This window comes from Nipponia nippon, unplaced genomic scaffold, assembly GCF_047370975.1.
Source record: "Nipponia nippon isolate SJK-2023a ecotype South Korea unplaced genomic scaffold, ASM4737097v1 scaffold_6, whole genome shotgun sequence".
Taxonomy (NCBI): Eukaryota; Metazoa; Chordata; class Aves; order Pelecaniformes; family Threskiornithidae; genus Nipponia; species Nipponia nippon.
In genome coordinates, this window is record NW_028262380.1 from 64,524,780 (window position 1) to 64,539,015 (window position 14,236).

General features: G+C 39.1%; 1 protein-coding gene across 8 annotated transcripts in view; it reads left to right on the forward strand.

The window, feature by feature from the left end:
* Positions 1-14,236, forward strand: part of MAPK10 (mitogen-activated protein kinase 10) — a 182,693-nt gene that overhangs the window by 140,997 nt on the left and 27,460 nt on the right. For all 8 annotated transcript variants that reach the window (XM_087736053.1, XM_087736058.1, XM_087736052.1 and 5 more), the window contains 2 exons: positions 1,219-1,401; positions 3,594-3,718. In XM_087736053.1, the coding sequence (XP_087592179.1) occupies positions 1,219-1,401; positions 3,594-3,718 (308 nt within the window). The remainder of the gene's footprint in view (positions 1-1,218; positions 1,402-3,593; positions 3,719-14,236) is intronic.

Consider the following 14,236-nt stretch of genomic DNA (forward strand, 5'->3'; position numbering starts at 1 on the left):
GCCTGATTTCTCTTGTAGATTGCGAGGAACTGTCTTTAGTATTTGGGAAACTCCTCCACACTCATGACACTCACGACAATAATAACTTAGAAGAAGAATTGAAAAAAAAAAAAAATCTCTGGGCTGAAATGCTTTGAATGTTTGTCTTTTAAAAGCTTTTTATTTCCACTGTGTTCTTAATGAAACTCCCTTCATCACATTTCTTAGCATCAATGTACCCATCGCTGCATGTACTCTTCTTTTTTTTTTTTTTAATGTTGTCATCAGATTCTTAGCACTGTGAATTAGACAGTGTGATGTAGAGATGGTACTGATTTTATAGACATTTGCTTAATATTTTTTTTTTTTTTTGGCACAGTAAGGCTTGTTCTGAACATGGCTGGAAGAGCTACATAACACCTATCAGATGCCTAATTGTTATCTCAAGAAAACTAAAAAAAAATCAACACCAAAACAAAAAAAAAAGCTCAGTACAAACTGCCTGTAATACAAGTTCTTTTTAAACATGAGAGCCTGTTTCTTATTAGTCAGTAAGAGTTTAGCAATGTAGCCGTCACATTTGCAGTTAAAGAGAAACATCTGTCTATACCTGAGGCATCATTTGTCTATAGAATACGAGTCCTAGTGCATTCTTATAAAATCAAACAAATTGCTTTTGAGGGGTTGCTGGTTGGGTGATTTTAGCAAAATTAGCACCGATAAAGTTATTGGAGAGAGTAAACATACAAGTGCGAAGCAGATGAGTTGAAAGTGACTTCTGTTCCATGCAGAACTCCTTTGAGCCAGTTGGGTCTCACCCTCCACAGACTGAACAGAGAGGGCAGGTGAACATGTCGTTCTTCCCTGCTGCGCCCATGTAGCCAAGGTGACACAGAGGCAATTACCTGCATGTAAACAAAGGGAGGGCAAGCCATTGGATTGCAAGTTAAAAATAGAAATGGTAACAAGTGTTGACCCAAAGCGAGGAAGCTGTGTATTTTCCCATGGTGGTGGTTTTAGGATTGCACAATGCCCTCAAGTAAGTATAGTTGGGAGAAAGAGTTTTGCCCTTTGCAGTCCGTGGGACCTGGAGGCATAATGATGAAAAAAGATAGTGACTATAAAGATGTTATGAAGGGAGTTATACACCTCTGAGGATTCCCAGAGAACACTCAAACAGAAGTGTCAGGAGACTACACTGGGGTTTGCATTTTGTTTTCCTTAACTACTGATGTTCAGATATTGATCAGTGGAATAAAGTTATTGAGCAGCTGGGAACACCCTGTCCAGAATTCATGAAGAAGCTGCAGCCGACAGTACGGAACTACGTTGAGAACAGACCCAAGTACGCTGGCCTCACTTTCCCCAAACTATTTCCAGACTCTCTCTTCCCAGCTGACTCAGAACACAACAAACTCAAAGGTATGTCTGATAAAGGGACATGGTTCACATGTCAACAGCTACAATGCAATGAAGGTTTTTTCCAATTCTTCTTCTCTCTAGTTGCACTCCCTTTTAATGCAGATAGTTGCAGAGATGAATGACTGCATGCGTTTTGTTCAGCTGAGAGGCAGCTTTTGGAAATGACTTTTGGAGACCCTGGTGCTTGGGCAACCAAGGGAACATACATTATCACTGATGTGTTGAGCACATCCCCATGGTGTGCTGTGTGATGTTTCTGTACCACGAGGAACTGAGGTGTTCCTTTACTCTAATTTTTAAACTTGTAACACAAAGGAACATCAGAACTTCCATCAGAAGATCTCAGTGCTTGTGCTGTTTTGTTTTAGGTGAAAAACATCAGTTCAGCCAGATGCCTGCCTCATAGCTCCACCTTTACTAGACAACAGAAAGATATTAGCAACGTCAGCCAAAATGGTCTTGATGTAGCTGAGGTTTAATATCTGCTATGGGTAGACGACTTCTTTTGAAAAATGCTGTGTGTTGATTTGGATATCTGAAGTAGAGAACTAACGATTACAGTGTGACTAGATATACCCCTGTAAAATATAAGTTGCCGTGATTTTAATCATATATAGAAGTCTTGTTTTACTTGAACAGGGCATTAATTTTCAATTGGAAAGAGAGATTAATGTGTGCTTATTATAGAAAGGATTTCTCATCACATATCTGGAACCCCTGCAAACTTGTGCTGTGTATCGGTTCTGCACCACTTGAGTACTTGGGGCCACTTACTACGGTGGCATGTAATGGATTTCAATTGCTTGCAATTTGCATGTCATTACATTACCCAGAATACTCTTCCAATTAACAACTGTTTCATAGCAAGGCTGCTGTCTTGGCTCTGGGAGCAAAGTGAAAGGTTTGAGCAGATGCTTTTGGATACACAGAATTTTATACTACTACAATAAAATTGAATAATGGAATTTTCTTGGATTTAGAGCTAATGAATAGAAATGACTGTCAAACAGCGCTGTTATCTTTTGGATACAGGAGGCACATGCATTTGAGCGTATTGAATGCCAGTTTTTAAGATATAGTCACAGAACAAGAAACAGTGCATTAAAAAAAATTCTCCTTGTGCATCATTGTATGATCCGATGCCCTGCCTAAATATTTCACCATAACGTAACATTAATGGTTTACTTAGATATTGCTTTTACTCACCTATGTCTGGTGAGATACCTAGTAATATCTTTGCACTTACATCTCTATGTTCTTTTTCCTTTCATTTTCATTTACACAGGAAATAATTTTGAGCATGAAGAGCTTAGAACACTACATTGATAGTAATACTAGAAATATATGTTGTTATATTTTTTTACATGGGTTTAGACGGTATTATATTTGTTACAAACTCTAAACAGTAAAAACAATTTGGGTAATAGAAGGATGAGTCTGCGGCCTGATAGGCACAATGGGCCTATTTATCAGGTAAAATAAATCAATGTTGCAACATAAAACTCAATGTATATATAAGGCTGTGCATTTTTGCAGTGGAGGATGATGTGTCCCACTGATTTAAACTTTGTTATGTGGGACAAACAAGACTTAAGCAGTTCCAAGGCACTTCCATACCATTATGTGTTGATCCCAGGCTACAGATTTGACGTTATTGCTTCTAATGGGATGCCCTAAGATAAGACTGGTACCTGTGCCTCACTAAAATATTTAATGACTCCCAGCAGGCTAGATGAAAAACTTTAAAACATACAGAAAAGTTTGGATGTTTTTCTGAGCCATCGTAAGAGTACCTGTAAGTTTCAGCCTTCGATTTAGTAATGCCATGATTTTAGACTTCATTCTGCGAGCTTTTGTTTTCTGATCCTGGAAATAATACAGATACCTCAAGCACATTTTTCTTGGGCATATTATTCAGCCCTCTACGTGGAATCTGCATACAACATGTAAAATCTCACTGAAGCTTGTTAGGGGATTTATGGTATGCAGCCCTGATGTTGGCACCTTCCTAATGAATCCGACCTAAAATGATTACTGAAGAACTCTTGCTATAACAAGGCAAGGGGCAGAAGTACATACAAACAATCTCTAAAGGGTTGTGTCACTGTTACTTTCCTAACCCAATTAACCCTCCTCTGGAGGCAGTGATTGTTTTGTACTAATACTGTGTTTATCTGATTTCATTGTTCTAGCCAGCCAAGCCAGGGACCTTTTATCAAAGATGCTAGTCATTGATCCGGCCAAGCGAATATCAGTAGATGAAGCCTTACAGCATCCATACATTAATGTCTGGTATGACCCAGCAGAAGTGGAGGCGGTAAGTGAGGCGTGACTCCTTACTTCAGACTGCTAAACGCAGATATGATTCATAGATTCCTGCTGCTTTACAGCAGCTCGATAATGAGCATGCTATAAAGAAACAATGTTGTTGTGACTGTGGTGGTCTTTGGATTTATGTGAAATGAGATCTGTAGGGACAGGATATATCTCTTTGTTAGATTAACTGACAATAGATGGGAGAAGCATAAACACTTCAAGCATATGAAGCCATTTTCTGCTCTCTTCTAGACAACATGAAGAAAGGATTTTGAACCCCGTAGCTCACTTGTTTTTTCTAGCTATATAAGTCAGTCTGGCAAAAGATACTATCTTTCTCTCTAAACCTTTCCTTGTGGAAAACAGCAAGCATCACTTCCTATGTTTGTGTTTAAGGATATATGTGGAGAGGAGGAGAAGAATTAAACAAAACAATACAAAATCCTGAAGTCGGGATTCAGAAAAATCTTAGAAGGACATAAATTATTCCTTAAAATGAAGCAGGGGTTCATGTGTTTTCCTGGGCCAAGGTTCAATGTTCAGTATCATGTACACCATGTGCAAAGAGAAATGGAATTTTTGTTATACGCTTGTCATGCTCTAGACACCTCTCCGTATACCTTGATGAGGCTGCTATTAACAGGAATAAGTGCAATCTGTAGGCACTTCAGTGACATGGTATAATAGGTACAGGTATACATTCAGAGATGTTCTCTGTTATACTATGTATGAAATGTATGAAAACAGAGCTCAGTATTTCAACAGGTTTAGAAATCTTACTTAAGCACAGCAGGAAACTAAGACCCTGAACCTTGCAAAATTAAATCACTGCTGTTTAGTGATATGCTCCAATTCAACGTGTATTCTTGAAAGTGCAGTAAACTTCAAAAGTAAATGGAATGCACAAAACCCCATCAAATTTCACACACACGGGATTTTTGCAGAGTATGTTACTTAGGAGTGCTATATAGGGGATGGTTCTGCTACCTAGAGAGCCTTTAGTTTTTGTGTCCTGTTTAGTTTTCTTCAAGAAAAAGGTTTATCGGTCTGAAACGTAAACATTTGATACCCTGCAATATTTTACTCCCTGGCATGTACATCTCACATCCCTCTTGAAGATCTCACTCCATTGTCAGATACTTTTGTTATATTTCCATGCATTTCTTAACTCTGTTTTACGGAACTACTCTGACGTCAGAACTCGGATTTGGGTCCCTCTTTAGATGTGCTTTGCCTCTGAATTTAACCATGGAGAGCCACTTCTGATGCAGAACAGGAAGGGAATTTGGTACAGGGGATATTTTGATGTAATGATTTGCCCAATTTCCAAATGCATGGTCTTAGTTGTATTTCAGATTGAAGTGGAGGCCGAGTTTTTGTCATAATAAGGTTGCCCTTTTAAAGAGAAAAACTTGCCACACACACCTAGAATTACAGCTGATATTGAACCTCGTATTACTGTCCTCTTATGCAGACAGAGATCACGGGTACATCTATGGCTGAAGAGACAACGGTTTAATTTCCGATTGTACCATAGTCCTCACGTGATCTAGAACAAATCACATCCTTTCTCTGGATTGTGACTGTAAAACAGGAATAATAATTATTCATTTTGCCTGCCAGGTGAATTGGATGGAATCTAATGAGCCCACTAGCTCTCAAAAGCCTGCAGTAATTATATTCTAGTTCATCAAGGCATTAATCTCTCACATGCACCTCCCATCATCATAGATACCTGTACAAACATGGTACCACACGCTATCAAATCACATTCCTTGCATTTTCACTGTTGGCTGCATTTCATTGCTCAGTAAATGACTATAGAAGGTGTAAAGAAGTGGAAAATCAAAGTGTCATTGCTCCCATAGCACCTCAAAGAACAGAAGACGTGCTGTGAGGAAGGAACAGTGCCTTTAAATGTTCAACTTCAAATGCTCAATATTGTCACAGTTATTTGTAGTTTGCATCTTTGTCTGAATTGCATCTTTTTAGATAACCCTCTGTTCTCTTCACCCACCTGATTCTTTGCACAGTTGTTGTGTAGTTAACATGAGCTGAACATCAGCGTTCCCGGCTGCTTTCTCTCTTAGCTTCAAAGTTTTCTCTTCCAAAACATCCCATATCTTGTCAATAACATACTATAGAATCATACTAATACTTTTGTCACGAGTACTTTGATAGTGAAGTGTTTTTGAAGTGCTTTAGAATCATAGAATCATTAAGGTTGGAAAAGACCCTTAAGATCATCGAGTCCAACCGTTAACCTAGTAGCACGGCCAAGTTCGCCACTAAACCATGTCCTCGAGCACCATGTCTACCCATCTTTTAAATACCTCCAGGCTTTGACACCAATCACTCCATGGTACAGAAACCCTTCTTCTCTTGGGAATCACAGCAGGTTAAATACCAGGAAGGTTCAGGTTGTGTGTGTTGTAACCAAAATAGAAGAACATGAATTCTAGAAAGAGCCTGGAGCCTGGCTTCACTTAAGCTTCACTTAACACTCATTGTTTTTCCAGTCTCATTTTCAGAGGGCAAGTTAAACTGGAGGACTTTCTTTTCACGATTAAAAGTTTATTAAATTCTAAATTTCCATCCGTTCATGCTGACACACCTTCAGTGGCTAGCTGTGAATCATTTACTAATTATTTTCTGGAGAAAACTTAACTCAGTTGGATTTTCTTTGCCTCTTGTTTCAGCTGTTGGAGCGCAGTCAGTCCGTGTTTTTCATCGGCATTGTCTTGATGATGGAATAAGTTTCTCAAACAGATGCATGGGAGATTGGTGGCTTTCTGTTCTTTCTCAAAAGAGTGTCCTGAGGTTCTGGGACTGCTACTAACTGGCAGTGCCTCTATGAGGAGTAGTTGTTCCTACACTGGAGAGAAAGTTTTACTTGTGCATCCATGTTACAACTTGCCATTTCTGGCTGAATGATTGATGTCTGGCTATTTGTTCTTTACAAGACAGTGAGGTACCTCTATGTGATAAACTTGTTTGTTCGTAACACGAGTGATTTAGTGCTTCAAGCATGAAGTAACTTGTTTCCTCTTGGAAAAAGCTGTGTTGGTGTGCACAGCAGGCTGTGTCCATCTGTCTGTGACCTCAGATGTGGACCAGGGGAACCTAGATTAACATCCAGGATACCTTTTGGAGTATCTTGTAACACTGCACTGACATCCAATGTCTTAAATGATTACAGTTTTGTTCAGTAGTTTGTATTATGCTGTAAGCCCCAGGCTCTGCATCGTACTAATTCCCTTGTTCTATTTCTGTGTTACTTGTTGTTGCAGTTTTGTATTATTAAGGGTATTGGATAAAGAATTGAATTACTACCACAAGAGTCTTTGCATCTCTCTCAAATAAATACTTCACTGAAATATCCGTCTTGTTACAGTTGCTGAAGAGTTAGGATCAAAGTCAGTAAATATTTCCTAATGCCATGCATTAAGCATGTCATGGGTGATGGGGAAATGACTGCTGTCTTATGTATTTTTGTTAAATCTTGCCGACTTTGTAGCAGGGGTGGGAGTTGGTACTCATCTAAAAACGTCCAACAAATGAGCTCTTTGAGAGGTAGGTACTTTTGCCGATTCATTTAATAATCTGACTCTGTCAATTTGACTATACTGAACTAAACTGCTGAAGTTATCATAGAGTACAACTGCATGGAGAAGTAGTATTTTAATGACATGTAAAAACCTAAAAATGGTTTTCTGTCTCATTAATGTTAATTTTTGCAAAAAAAACCCAAAAAACTCTGGGGTATCAGTATGAGGAACAGATTGCGGTCTGATTCTTCCAGGTTGTGTACATCTTAAGTTTCCCATTCCAAGTTGAATGGAACAAGTCATTCTTCCCTGTCTTGGTAAGCTATTTTATTAATGTGTGCTATGAAAGAACTGCACCAGCACATTTAATCAGTGACTTTTCTAATGCATCTCTAGATGTAGCCCACTGAATTTTGGAAAGTGAAAATGGAATTTACATCTGCCACTGGACCTCAGTTCGGCAGCTGAATCTGTTTCTAGATGTAAACCAGAAGACAATTCTAGATCAAAGCACTGTTGAAACTTGTTGAAATCCTCACACTACTAGTTTAGGTCCTTTTTGTCCACAAACTATGCCGTAGTTTGTGAAGCTTATAAAAATGCCTCATGGGAAAGGTAGAGAAACGTGGAGTGATCATTAACTGTTGTTTCACTGAATGCAGTTCAGAGTTTGGCCCAGTGTGGTCTCAACTTCTTGTGCCTACCTATCTTAGCTGTGTTTGGGAGCCAGCTTTTATAAATGAAGGACAAAAGCAAATGAAAGACTACAGTCTAAATAGTTTTTTCAAACCATTTAGCCCCATTTTTCCTTATGATTATTCATGTACAGATTTAGGATCTGTGTTCATGATTGGAATAGGCTGACAAAAGGTTTACGCAAACATATATCCGCCTAAGGCAAGTCTGCTACTATAAAGTTTCTGTTCGCAGTGTGTAATAAGTTGCATGAAAATGTTTGTGTTCCCTATCTGGAAGATTTCCAACCCAAGGAAGAGGTGGTGATATTTTCTCTTTCCATGACAGTCTTCCAAACCTACATAACAGTAAAGCAATGGAAAGAGACTGAGCTGATGAGCACAGTTTCTTATTCAAACTAATGTCCTTTGCAACTCTTTGTTCAACTCTTCTGTGTCTCTTAAAGGTATTGTCTCATATTTTGATTACCAGGAGACTGAGCTATTCTAATGCTTTGCTGCTTCAGTTAGCTGATAAACCAGTTAATGGATTTTGCATTTGCGCTCTCTGAGTATTCAGTTTTACTCTTGTTTTCTATTCTCTTTGCTTATTTCATGTTGAAATTCAGAAGTGCTATTTTTACTATGTTGGCCACTTTTGAAGCATTTGTCCCCTGGTGTCTTTAGCCCAAGATGATCTTTTGTTAAAACAGGTTTTAGGTGGGCATTTGTGTTTTGTATTTCACTAGAAATGCCACAGTCAGTCAGCAGCAGATTTGGTCTTTTTTTTCCCACCCTCTTTTTGTGGATTTTCCTTGAGGTAATCATGAGCCTTACTAGTTTGCAATTGCTTGTTCCTGAATTTTACAAACATACTGGTTTGGAGCCTATGGATTTTTTTTTTTTTTTTTTTTTTTTACAACTGCATTCAGTGAGTCTTCTCTTGTGTCAGAGTCTGGCTTCTGCAACTGGTCTCATCCAAGGTGTCTAAATTTCTTTTTCCTGTCTGAGAACAATGCTTTAGAGACAGAAATTTAAGAAAAGACTGGTCGTCTTTGACTCAATGAAAGCTCAACACTTCAGTTCTCTGTTGTCTGGGTTCTGACCCGAGCTGAATTACATCCCTCCGGGTGTGATGAACAGGCAGATCAGAACTCCTCTGTCAGGCAGAGGGATCAGGAGCACTTTACAGAAGCTTACTAGGTACTGCAGTCTTCCTTATCTTTTCCTCTCTTACTTTACACAAGGTAGTATTTGAGGATGTACCTGTCTATTAGATTTCAAGTAATAGCTCTGTTGATTCCTGGTGAAGGGAGAAGAAAAGTCGTAAGCCAGATTTTACATTTTGTCTTTCTATATCACAGACAACAGGTACTAAGCAGAGTTTTTGCTTTGCCTTCCCCACGCAGGTCTTGTCTCTTCCTAGATGAGTACTTCAACCCACTAGCTCACAGCTTCAGAGACTTGCATCTATTGCATGGGCAAGGTGCCAGAGGGTACAATAGGAGCCTTAGCTATTTACTACAAAGTGAGCAGGCAAGGATGGAGTGGAGGGAGGAGTGGGAGAAAGGATGGACTAAGCAAAGACAAATATTCTGCCATTTCCTTAGGGAAAGTTTGCAGAGGACCAGCTGTCTCTTTAATGAATTCTCCTTTAGGATTTGCAGCATGATGAGGCTCTATGAAGCCACCGTGCTTTTTCACAGACTGCCCTGCAAATGTGTGGGCCAGGGAACCTGACAAGGGAGCGATATGAAAATGAGTGATGGAGATGCTTTTGGTCACTTGCATTGTGCTTAGCTTCCCAGTGTTTTTCCTGATTGTCCCACTGGGACTTAGAAGCCTGTACTGTGTTGCATCTGCCCATGTTCACTGCGCTCTCTCTTTTGTAGCACTTGATAAGCCCTTTTCCATAGAGTGAGGTCTTTCATCATATGACTAAAGGTTTGGTAGTGGGGTGGTTTGGTTTTTGGTAGGTTTTTTTTGAGTCCTCCTCCCATAGTGTGTAACATGAGGCAGGATTCCTTCCGCTATCAATAACACTGTACAGTAGGGATAACACAGAAATCAGGATACAGAACTATTAAACAAGATAGCATTTTCAACCAGTATAGCATTAAGGGGGATTTAGTTAACTTAGCTGTCTAGTTAGATTACTCCTTCTCCCCAGTAAATGGCTTCATCAAAAGCAGCTAGGAATCTATTGTACAGTATTAATTTGGTTCAGAGGCCTAGGAGGACAGGTAACTGAAAGCATTTAATGTGACAGAAATTTTGAAGTGACCTGTTGCAATATCATAAAGTGTCAGTGTGTGCTGGAGTAGCCCATGAAGAGCACTGAAGACAGTTCAGGGAATAAGCAGAGAATTTGGTGTCAAAGTTTAACCTGGAGGTAATGACCCTCTACGTCTGCCCAGATTTACAGCATTATGAATGTGAAGGGAACAGATAAAATAGCCCTGTCCAGTTAAAAAGCAGACTAGTAAGACAGTTACAGTCCCTTTTTATAAGTCTATTAAAAGTTTATGGTCTTTCACAGGCTGTGTGGGGGCAATAAAACTATTAAGTCTCATTCTAATGGGCAAAGACGGTAACACAAATGGGAAGTGGTAGGAATGCAATACCCTTTTCCCCTGATGTGTAACAGCATTAAACTCTTCTGGTCAGCCTTAAATGCCATGTTGTGATTCCTTGATACAGAGAGGAAGATGATATGTTATTAGATGTGGTACTTGCTGTTCACTAACAGCAGCAGGTTACACAAACAGCGCTGTGAGTCTCCCACAGACTTCTGCATAAAAACAAAACACATCCAAAGCCCTCAATAGCTCTGAAACAGTCATCATCATATTTACATTTAGAAACAGGCTTTGCACAGTTTTTAAACTTACCTGTGGAGCAAGTGGGTAAGCTAGATTTTGGATTTAGAGGAAATTCTTATGTCTAACATACGAACCTAGTTAGCCAGCTTCTTATGAGCCCACTCAGCTTGCCACAGTGTCTTTGATAATAAAGTCACAGTGTTAGGTTCTCCAGAGCATACATCATTGCTTTGAAATTAATTTGAATAGCGTTACTCACAGTTAAGATAATTTCTGTATTCAACCAATTATAACTAAAATACGTGTTTTTAAAAAATACGAAGAGATAATGTGTGTTTATGATTGTGTGGAATTCCCAGTATTTTAGGATCTGTTGAAATCTGTTATCAATCTTCACACCTAATTTATATGTAGGGAAAACAGAGTTCAAAGGGGAAAAGTATTATTTACTAATATTACACAGGAACTCTCTTGTAAAATCAGAATAGGAACCTATAGACCTTACTTCACTGTTTTATATTTCAGTTGAAGGTTCCTTCTTCCTGTATGTTATATGCAGAAACTGTCTCGGTTCCACTTTTAAACAAATGTTTATTACTCTCATGTTATGATATTTACTTTACCTACATAACAGTATTGGAACTATTATCATGAATAAATGAGACACATGATACCTTTTCTCCCTCAAAGTACTCTTGTTCTGTTTTTAGGAAAGAAGACACTTCCAACATCTCTTGCCTCCACATGCAGACTGTCCTGTTTATTGTAGATAATATCTCCCTGATGACATATTCGCTTCTCTGGTTTTTTGTCTGAAAATGCTGTGCTTGAGACTTTGTTTTCATTTACACAGTTGCCTTTTTTTGAAGTTGCTATACATTCTTATCCTTCATTGAGATGATCTGCGAATAAATCCCGAATCTGATATTTAGTTTTTCATATCTCCCCTAATGTTTATGTGATGCTGCCTATATGCATGTCACTGTTTTTATCCTAAAATGCTTGTTTGTGAACAGAATGGATCCCTAGACACGTGCTTTAGAATAGCTTTAGCATTGCCACCTGGGTGGCTCTGAAATCAAATTTCAGAACACTTGTGCTGGTTGTTTTCTACAACTGTGTTGGCTTGAGCTGCCTGGTCTCCAGTCTAATTCCTTCCATATTGTTGGCATTAGAAATAATGTTGAATGGGAGAGATACCTACTTATCTGTATCAAAGTCACATTCTTCTGCAAGATTGTGGCTGCTTACTATTCTTCCCCTTAATTTTTCAATTATTATGTTATTTCATGAAAAATTAACCAAGTATTTTTTGGCACATTTCTGGAAGATGCTATCTTAGAAGTATTTTTGCTGTTTAGGGGCAATTATTTAGGACTTAATCTTGTACATTTTTTCTTCACCTATAACTGATTTTGGTTTGGAACCTTTTGAATACCCATGTGATCTCATATCGGTTCCTACTTGGGAAGAGTATTGTTCCATTCCATTGGAACAAATCTAGTAGCAAAATTTGCCATAGATTATTAGCTGATGTTAAGTGGTTTCAAAATTCATCTTAGATTTTACTGTACCTATAGTTATTGCGTGTTATCTGACATATGCCATCCATTAGGAGAGATTTCTTAGAAAACTGAAAGATTAGATGTTAAAAATATTCCTTTTAAGCATTTCTCTATGTTGACAGAATTTTACAACAGTGGTAGATTTTGTGGGGTTTCATTCACTGTAACTCACACTGCTTCCGTTATTGGTTTTATTTTCATAGGATTTACATTTCACTGGGTATCTCTGCATCTAAGACCACCCACGAGGGGCTGAGTTGTGAATTATCACTCATTTTTCTGTGCATGCCAACCTGTGTGTTACCTTTTATTAATGTGATGCTGTTTCCTACAATGTTTAGGAAGAGAGCTTTGTTTGTGGTTCTCAGACAGAGGTCCTGCCCAGGATAGAAACTGCTGCTGTGTTGTCTTAGCCCTGCATAAACTATCTACGACCAGCTGTTAAATACAATCTGTTCAAATGAGTTTCACAGTTTGTCATAAGAAAACAAAAAAAATCACCCGTCTCTTATTTTACCTGTGAGTGCTGAGCATCCATGATGATGGAGAAGTGCTGCTGGAGAGCTCTGTGACCTTGGCAAACAACACTTCAAAGGTGTCACCCTCACTACATATGACACTTCATGGCAAAATCAAGGCTGTCGTGTGTCTTTTCTGGTATTCTTTTCTCTTGCTCTGCCCTGTGTGTACAGGTGTTGGATCTAAACTCTTTGGTGATCTGCCACAGGGGTTTTTTAGCAATCGGTTAGAGAGTTTGGTTTTCTTCTTAGAGGTCGATGGTGCACATCTGTTGTCTCACAAAAGAAATGTGCAGCTCTGCTCTGTACACAAGCACGAGTATTTCCTCTAGTCAGCGACATCTATCCATTTATAGCTGATTAATTATGGAAGCTGAACACAGCTTCTGCAGCAATCTTTGTTAATGTCAGTGAGAAGTAGTGGTTAGAGAAGAAAGAGGCATTTCTTTTCTTCTTTTTCTTTTCCAAACCAAACTAAAGCTTTTTTCCAGCTTGCTCTTGTATGTATCTGCAAGCTGTTCAGGCATCTGTGTGTAGCCAAGTAATCTTGATTCCTGCTGCATGGTATTCTTACAGTTCAGCTGTTCAGAAACAGCTCAGACCACAGTTTCTTTGATGCATACTATGTGTGGAGTTTTCCAAAAGGCTCTGCAAAGAGTCCAAGGAATGAATGGGCACAGAGGCAGCTCTTCGTCCATTATCCATAGCTGAGATCATGCCCAGCCCACTGTGTAGTCCCTGGGCAATACAGGGTGAAACCCAAGGCCCTTGACGCCTTCTTCTCTAGCTAAAAAGACTTCCGGCCTCTGGTGACAGCACACTAGTGTACTTTGGCTTGCACTGCAAAAATAAATATATAAATGGTATCAGTAACACAATCTAGGTTGTAGCAAAACACAAAGCAATTTTTATATTCACCTGTTATGAGGATCTGAGCCATTTAACAAATTGTTTAACCTCACACCATTAATTTTTACAGCCTCCATTGCCTCTGTTATTCGTATATTGCTAATTCTGTCATTGCCTTGTGCTCCGCTCCACAACTACTGCTCCAGAACCTGCAATTCTGGGAACAGATGCAGGATCAAGCCTTGCTCCTGCCAAGCTTTCTAAAAACAGCTCATCTCAAGATCTCCACTGTGCTGACACTAGCTCTGCAGAGGCAGGGACAGAGATGGCAGGATTTATTCAAATGTGAGCTCCAGCCCATGCCCTTTGCTTTCCAGCAGTGGCATACGAACCACTCCTTGTTGCTTTGGGAAAGTGAGAATCTGTCAGCCTGAACGTATGTTTTGCTTTTTTCCCTAGTGAAAAGCTTTTCCTCCCTGGATATGAGAACGGTATTTAGCAAATCCAGTAGTCTCCTGATGTTTATCTGACCACATGAAAAAA